Source organism: Eriocheir sinensis, unplaced genomic scaffold (genome assembly GCF_024679095.1).
Source record: "Eriocheir sinensis breed Jianghai 21 unplaced genomic scaffold, ASM2467909v1 Scaffold548, whole genome shotgun sequence".
NCBI classification, from domain to species: Eukaryota; Metazoa; Arthropoda; class Malacostraca; order Decapoda; family Varunidae; genus Eriocheir; species Eriocheir sinensis.
Window position 1 is genome coordinate 292,501 of NW_026111885.1, and position 8,601 is coordinate 301,101.

The 8,601-nt window shown below is 42.6% G+C and overlaps 1 protein-coding gene across 2 annotated transcripts in view; it reads right to left on the reverse strand.

Annotated features, from left to right (window-relative positions):
- The window catches only part of LOC126993056 (uncharacterized), a 7,291-nt gene extending 446 nt beyond the window's left edge, over positions 1 to 6,845 (reverse strand). The window contains exons 1-3 of one of the 2 annotated variants that reach the window (XM_050851880.1): positions 6,653 to 6,845; positions 2,719 to 2,877; positions 1 to 1,371 (exon numbers count right to left, since the gene is read on the reverse strand). The exon at positions 1 to 1,371 is cut by the window's left edge and continues 446 nt beyond it. In XM_050851880.1, coding sequence (XP_050707837.1) covers positions 902 to 1,371; positions 2,719 to 2,877; positions 6,653 to 6,758 — 735 coding nt within the window. In that variant the 5' untranslated portion in view covers positions 6,759 to 6,845 and the 3' untranslated portion in view covers positions 1 to 901. Of the gene's footprint in view, positions 1,372 to 2,718; positions 2,878 to 3,240; positions 3,418 to 6,652 lie in introns of those variants that run through there. The other variant, XM_050851881.1, reaches the window with a different exon arrangement.
- Positions 6,846 to 8,601: the final 1,756 nt, after the last annotated feature.

Genomic DNA, 8,601 nt, shown 5'->3' on the forward strand with positions numbered 1-8,601 from the left:
CACTTGCATTTTCAGACAATGAAAACATACTAAAGTATAAAAAATGGTATAACACATTTTACAATATGATGGCTTATGCACATCCTCTCCAGCATCTTGAGGTCTATTTGTACTATCTTATCTGGCGCGAGGCATATTGTTGATGGCCTTAGTCGTGCCTCCCCCTTCAGTACAGCAGCCTTCAGTCCACACGGGAACAGCTCTGTGGCTTGTGCCTCACAGTACACTCACTGACTCATCCTGTTGCTTTAACATGAAACCCCACCTTTGGCAACAGCTTGTAACCCCTTTGGGCTGGCTACAAGTGGCTTCCCTTAACCATCCTGAGATAATGTGTGTTCATAAACACAGTGTCTCTGTCCTTTGCTCGTTTGTACAAAACTTTATGCGAGTCTCGACTCACTCGGCTCAGCCTTGTTGGTAAAAATGTTCTCTTCTACGCATCGTGCTGACCTGACATGTGAAGGCTTGGCTCGAGAAAATGTTGCACACTGCTTGTGATACTTTAGATAATTTATAGAAGTGCTGTTGGTTACTCCAGGTTTTCATGCAGTAATAGAAAGCAGCTACACCTGTTCCATTTTTTCCTTACGGAATAATGAATTTAGTTTGTGGTAAATTAGATTTTAGTAATCTTTCCATGAATGGAAGTTTGTCTGAAACATGAACAGAATGTGTATGTTATGTATATATTTGTATAAAAGTATATTTAATAATTTCTTCTTTCTCTCAGTACATCTACCTATCTATTCATCCATCTATCTATCTATCTACCTACCTATCATGTAATTCATATTTATCTTTCCACAAATTTAATTTAATGTTAAACAAACTGCTGGGAGTTGGTGGGGTAAAAAGTTTTTGCTCCTTGTCCAGCAGCAGCTGTCATCACATCACAAGACTATAGAAACACTTCTGAGAGGGAAGTCTGCACCAGTGTGGGTGTGAGGGGCTCACTGACTCTATCCAGCAGCTCATAGTCAGATTCCTGGAGTTCAGACATTGAGTCGTCAACGCCTTCCTCCTCCAGGGCGGAGAGGAAGGACAGGTCCGACACGCAGCTGTAGTCTCTGCAGTGGAAGGGGCGGCGGCTCCTGGGGCTGCCGAGCCTGTTGGCGTCATCGACGACAGAAGGCATGTTGGATATCTTCAGGGCTGACTCTGGACAGTCATCTTCAAGGTCCGAGACAATGTTGTATTTAGACGAATGATCAAGAGTCAGGTCTTGGCATGAGTCAACAGATATATTATTTGCCAGGAGTATTTCCTCAAAGCTGCAGGGATCATCATTGTCCTCGTCACCGTCTGGTGTGTCCCGGCCGTCTGGACCGCCCCGGGCGTCCACACTCAGCAGGGGTGTGGCAGCAGAGCCTGGAGGGATAACACACACTCAGTCAGCTCAACAGTCATGGTGTTTGTTATCATGGAGCTGGAACTAGTAGTGATAGCTAGTTGTGCAGTAACGGCTTGAATATCACTGGTGGAAGTAGCAGCAGCAGCAGTAGCAGTAGTAGCAGTAGTAGGAGTATAATAAATTAGATTGGCGAGTTTATGTTCTTGGGTCCTTTCTTCCTCTGCTCTGCCACACAGTCCCAACACCTATATTTTCCTTTCATATGCTAGCTATAGCTAACATAAGGGAGGAAGAGATAGGTGTTGCAACTGTGTGGCAGAGCAGACAGGAGGAAATGACCCGCAGGAGCCAACACCACAACACTCGCCAATTTGGTTTCACTATAGTAGCAGTAGTAGTAGTAATAATAAAAACAGTTCAACAACATGGTCTCAGTAAGTCCCATGCAATATTTGGCACCAACAGATTTACCAGCAAAAGGGTTTTCCGGAAATTTCCAGTAGATTGCCAACAAATTTTCAATGCTTGCTTGCATGATAACCAATGTTACGGGTGAACCGCTCCATGGGTGTGGCGAGGTACACTCTATGGGAACAGTCTACCATGTTTACATTACTCACCGGCTCCCACGGTGGACAGTGCCGCCACTCAAGGGCCTCGGCACATCACAACCCTTGCTCATACACTTTGATCTGCTTCAATAAGTCGCTCCCTCAATGACCAAAATAATTATGTGTCCATCACGTGACAAGGTTGAAGTACCTACATGTTTATATTTGGTTCTCTCCTCTGCTGCGCCTCTCAAATATCCTACATCACCATACTAGTCATGTGTTGACAGGATGAGTGGTGAGCTGCTACTCACTCTTCCTGCCGTGGTGAGCTCCTTCCCTCACACACACTCACTCCTCCTTGCTCCTCTGCTGTACATCTCACTGCCTGCATCACATTATTAATTTTCATATATATTTATTCATTTATTTTTTGTTTTACCGAATTTTGACAAGCATTATGCAAGTTCTACAATCAGTTCTAAGTCTGTTTACCTTGTATAAGAGGTGAGCTGTGACAAATATCATAGTAATGTGTGGCACGAGAGCATGTGTGATTGACAGGCCATTGTCATGAGTCATAGAGAAACCCAGCCAATCAGGAGAGGCCTGACATATATATTGCCAGGCACTGGAGAATCACTTCATTTGAAGAGACTACTGAGGAGCCCCACAAGGGCAGATTTGGTGCCAACATTTTTTATATATATTCATGACACAAATTACAGTATAGGAGAAGAAAGCTGCTTAAACCTGATTGTAGATGCTATAACTCAAAGAAAATAACATCCACAAACACACAAAAAGTCTCACATAGCAGCAATGGCGTTCCCTCCATGGGGTCGACTCCGTGGAAGAGGGAGGTGCCCTGGCTCAGCATCAGCAAGTCTGGTGGGGCGGCTGTGGCCCCCTCGCTGCCGCAGCCCACCAGCGTGTGTGGGCCGTGCATGTCATAGTCATCCCAGTGGTAGCCTAGGATTTAGGAAACACAGACATATATTACCAGGCTTTCGGACACTGAGCCACATGTGGGTTTGTTGACACAGATCCACATTCCTCAGCCTTCAGTGTATGTCAGTGTATTCACAGCGTGCTATAAAGATTTCTACGTGACAGTCCCAGACCCATGATGCTGCAAGAGCTTTCTCCACATGCATCACAAGATGGTGAATATGATGTATGGGATACCATGCAAAAAAAATATTAATCTAATACAGACTATTACACTTAAAGTTGCAACACCTCATTTAGCCTAATTCTCCTGCAGACTTTTATGACTTTTGTAAAACACACAAAAGGAGGAAATTATATTACTACTAAAGTATGGGAAGGTACCTTTCTTCTTCTGCTGGCTCGGTGCTGCATGCAAGGGAAACAGAAGACACGTGAGTGGTCATGTCCCAGAGGCTTATATTTACAATGTGCATTCTCCCTTCTCTCAACCTGGGAAACTTACTTAAAATTACAGAGCAAATTTATTATTATAGATGAGGTTCAAAAGTTATCATATATATATATATATATATATATATATATATATATATATATATATATATATATATATATATATATATATATATATATATATATATATATATATATATATATATATATATATTGATGAAACATTTTGTAAGTTGTAAACCAAAAAAAATCAATAAAAAATTGGGTAAATCAACAAAAACACTTGCTTCATATTGACTATGTACTACTTTGTTGCTCTTTTGGCCGTGTGATGAAAGAGTGTCTGTGGCCGTCAAGCACAACACAAGACTGTCAGTAGCAGCAGCTGAAGGCACAGATCTGGAAGTTACACGGGGATGAAACACGACAGCACTCGTGTTCTTATAATATTAAAAGAGCACGTTACTATCACCATGTTAACTTGTATAGTTTGTCATGGTAAGTGCTACTCAAAGCTGAGCCTCAGAAGACTCGCAGCAGTGGCTGGTTATCTGAAGCAGCACAGGAACTCAGTCGGGTGAGTGTTGGCACAGCGCTGCATTGCCTCTCAGAAACCCTTTGGCTGTCACAAAGGTAAAGTGTCACTCAGCCAGCAGCCTGACTTACGATGTCCATCTTTCAGGGTCTTAGAGACTCCTGGGCCACGGGGAGCCCTTGTGTAGGGCCCATGCAAGGCAGAGGCCTGGCTCTGAGGGCCATGCAACAGTCTTCTGGTGTGGTCACTATCAGCTGTGATGGCCTTTTGAGGGTAGTCTAAATGTGCTGGGACCCAGCAAGCCAGGAGGTGGGGGCAGGGGAGAGGGGGCACGGCGGGGGAACCTGACGCCTGGCCTCTCTCTGCACCCGCCAGGATATAAATAGAAGTTTGTTATTCCTGAGGGTAAAGTCTTGTCATGAGAGTACGCTGCAAAACCTTCACTCTTCCCTCCTTGCTGTGGGGGGAAGAACCTAAACCCCTCACAGAAAGCCTTTTAGTGTTTCCTTGTACAAAATCAAATTTATGCAGATCATAAATTAGAAGCAGGCACCAAATAAATACATGGAGTGAAATTTAATAGAATTTTCATTAGAGTACATTAACCAAAAGTCAGTGTTAAGCAGGCATGCTATTAGTGCCATCAGTGGGTGACCCATGCTGCAGCAGCACAGCGTGCCACCGGGAACCTCTGTGCAGTACAGGAGCTGGGCACTCCTGGCCGGCACCACATGATGCAACCCTGAGCCATCACACAAACAAAACTCCTGCCATGACAGATTAAAAAGGAATTTTTTTTTCTGAAATACATATATCTATATATGTATATACTATACTGTGTGTGTGTGTGTGTGTGTGTGTGTCTCTCTCTCTCTCTCTCTCTCTTACACACACACACACAGAAACAATGGTGAGGGACATGGCAGATAAGAAAAATGTGTCATAATGTTTGGTGTAGAAGAAGAAAAACACAGTTGAAGACTCAGAGGGAAAGTTGTGAGAAGAATAAGGTGAAAAGTGTATTGAGAAATTTGAATACTGAAGAAGAGGAAAAGTTTGAGGAAGAAGTAGATGAAATAACAAGATTGGGAAGGTATGAGGAAGGAAAGAACAGGCCATTAAAGATTAAGTTAAGATTCCAAATGACAACAGAAACCATCCTAAATAGGTTGTGGATTAAACAACTCTGAAGAATACAAACACATATTATATGTGAGGAGAAATAAGACGGAGGATGAAAGAATGAAGGCAAAAGAAATGATAAATGAAGTGAAAAAAAGGAATGAGGAAAGATCAGCGGAAGATATATATAAGAAGAATTTTTTTTTGGAGAATGAAGAACAAAAAACTGATGAAGTGGTGGATAGGAGGCGAAGAGAGGGAGTAATGGTGTTGATATCCTTTCCCTTCCTCCCTCCTTATTTTCACATATTCATTTCTTGCTATCTTAAAGTCTTCTTTATTCCTCTGGTTCTTTTCAATCTTTTCCACGCTCTGTCCCTTTTTTTCTTTCCGCCTGCACATCTTGCATTAAACCAATCTTGCTTTCCTCTTTCTATTGGTTTATATAATGGGACATTTTTTGACTCCTGTCTCATATGCCTCTATGAAAATATAATATTTTCCTGCACTTCGTTTGTTCTTTTTAACTTTTCCCAGTCCAGTTTTTTGTAATATTTCTTGAGATTTTCTATGTCCACTTTCCTGCAGTTTCTCCTTTTTCCTTTGTACGATTCATCTTCCTCAGTGACGTCCTCATCGGTTTCCAACTCTATTATTACATGATCACTTTTTCCCGTGGGACACACATATCTTAACTCATTTAACAGGTGCACTCCCTTCGTCAGCCCCAGGTCCAGTCTTGCTGGCTCGTCATCACTCCTGTATCTTGTATTTTCAGTCACCCACTGCATCATTAAGTTTTCCGTAGTCAGTTTTAAAAATCTCTCTCCCCATGCCGTGTGTGTGTGTGTGTGTGTGTGTGTGTGTGTGTGCAAAATATGTAAGGTACCAATTTCTTTTTCTCCTTTCTCATGCTGAAGATTGACTTTATGGCTTGAATAAAATAAATCCATTAATCTGCACAAGTTATCAATGCTGAGTTAATATTTTTCTTTACTTATTATTTAATTCTCAGAAATCAATGGCAAGTCAATTTTTAAAATGGCAAATGACGACTGAAACACGGCAGATATACTTTTTGAGGAGTAGCTAAGTTAGGGAAGGGGGAGGAAGGAGGGGAGTGAGAGGGAGGAGTGGAGGAAGGGTGGGAAAGGAAGGAGATAGTGGAGAGGTAGGAGAAGACGGAGAGGAGGGAAAGGACAGTGATGAAGGAGGAGCAGGAAAGGGAGGAGGAGGGAGAGGAGAGAAAAGGTGGAGGGGAGGGAAAGGGGAAAGGAAGGGAGATGAAGATAAAGATAGGGATTAGGATGAAATAGGAGAGGAGCACAGATGGGAAAATGGCAATAATGATAATGATGATAATGGTAAAGAAAGTAATGATGACAGAAAAGCCTATTGAGAAGAAAGCTAAAAAAATAAAGAAATAAAATACAGGGGTCTGGAAGGGCTACATTAACCTGGTAGCAGCGACGGACCAAATTTGTGGCTTTACCGTGTAGCAGCAACGAGCCAAATTTGTGCCATGATATAAACCCCCAAAACAGATGCTACATAATCTGATCACAAATGCTTTGATATATATTATGAAATGATTTGTGTGAGGGGTGATTTTTTTCTCATTTTTCTCGCTTGGTGGGACCATTAAGAAACCTGATTCCCGCTGCTACCGGGTTAAGAATGTCATACCTGAAGAATCGTCTGAAAATGGAGACTGCTGGGCCGGGGAGGTGTGGGTCTCGCCGAGGTTGGTCACCAGGTCACAGCTCACATCTGAAAAACAACGAGGACACATGAAGTTCTGGTCCTCACAATCTGACGCACTCCCAACGCCTCAGATACAAATAAACATAGTGCAGTAAGGAGAGGAGACACTCAACAAGGAAAAGGAGATAAAGTTGCAAGTTATGATATAGGGAGTTAGAAAAATTGCAAGTTATAATATGGTTCTGGTCCTCACGATTTGGTGCACACCCAACGCCTCAAGTACAAATAAACAGGCCAGTAATGAGAGGAGACACTCAACAGGGGAAAAAAAGGAAAAGGCCGAAATTCTCCCCAAGCCTTTGAATAAATTACTCCTAAATTGGTGACCTGGCCATCCCATTCTTAAGGCAGTGAGGTTCCCCAACATCACACTTGACATTTAATTTCTTAGGTGATTCGTCAAAAGTTGTGTGTAGAAATCTCTGGAGACAGACACTGACGATCTCAGGGCAAGAATCACAGCTGCCATTGAAAGCATGGAAGTGTTGCAGTGTACATGGCAGTACATAGAAAATATAAATTAGTATGATGATATTTCCATATATGTTTTGGCAGCTACTGCTCAGCATTCCCTTAGAAGGGTTGCCACAGCATATGTGTAAACACATGCAGTGAAGAAGGGAAAATACTTAAAGCATCAAGCTGCCTGTGCTCCTTGCACTGCTCTAGGGCTGTGAGGTAACAGTGAACGGTGAGCTGATGCCTTCTGTAACGCACACCTTGGCAGGACTGCTGGGCATCACTAAAGTGGCTGTGGGTCAAACTACTAGCTATCACTAGTAAACAGGAAAATTAATCAAGGCCTTTTTTTACCTTCATTCCCTGTGCATGCAAACTTTTGCTCTATGGGCCTATGACTCACTCCCCACAAGTCACCCCTGCTCACTGGGATGTATCTGTAAGAGACAACTCTTGGTGAGGCAGAGCACAGGGAGGCCAACAAGTCTTGTGCCCTGAGGGAAATGACTGACCCTGCCAAGACTTATTTCCAATGGGAAGGGAGCTGCTGTGGAGGCTTGGACATTTCCAAACCACTGGCCACTATGGTTATGAAGTCGTCCATCACTGGGGTAGTACTGGCACTAGGGAAAAGGCCAATGTTGTACCAATATTTACAAAGGGGGATAAGTCAGCTGTTTCTAATTACCACCAACTGGTTTAAAGTCAGTTGTAGGGAAATCATTTGTGTGTTACAGCTAGAAATATTCATGACCACCCAGACAAATACAATTAGATTACTGACTTCCAGCATGGGTTCACGAAGGGTAAATCTCATCTCACTAACCTTATGACACTTCTCAAAAAGGTGCATGAAGGGGCAGGAAAGGATGAAAATTATGATGTTGTTTATGTATCTCACTTTAAGTTGAGCATTCAAGACTTAAATAAAGTCAAAGCACATGGGACAGAGGGCTAAGGTTTGGGGTGGATCAGGAGGTGACTAAGAGACAAGACGCAGAGAGTTCAAGTAAACACAGATAAATCAGACTGGGTGTGTGTTACTGATGGCAGCCCACAAGGTTTAGCTTTAGATCCATTGCTATTTACTATTTACATCAATGATCTTGACTACAGTGCAACCAGTGACATCAGGAAGTTTGCGGATGACACATAAATAGGACGACTAATCAGTGACACTGGTATTGCAGGGTGACCTAAATGCACTGTACGAGTGTTCCCGTGAATGGATGATGCAGTTCAACATGGAGATGCTGATAATTTTAACCCAGTAATAGCGACGGGCCAAATTTGTGCCATGATATAATCCTCCCAAAATAGATACATAATCTGATCACAAATGAAATGGTTTGTGTGAGGGGTGATTTTTTCTCATTTTTCTCGCTTGGAAGGACCATTAAGAAACATGATTC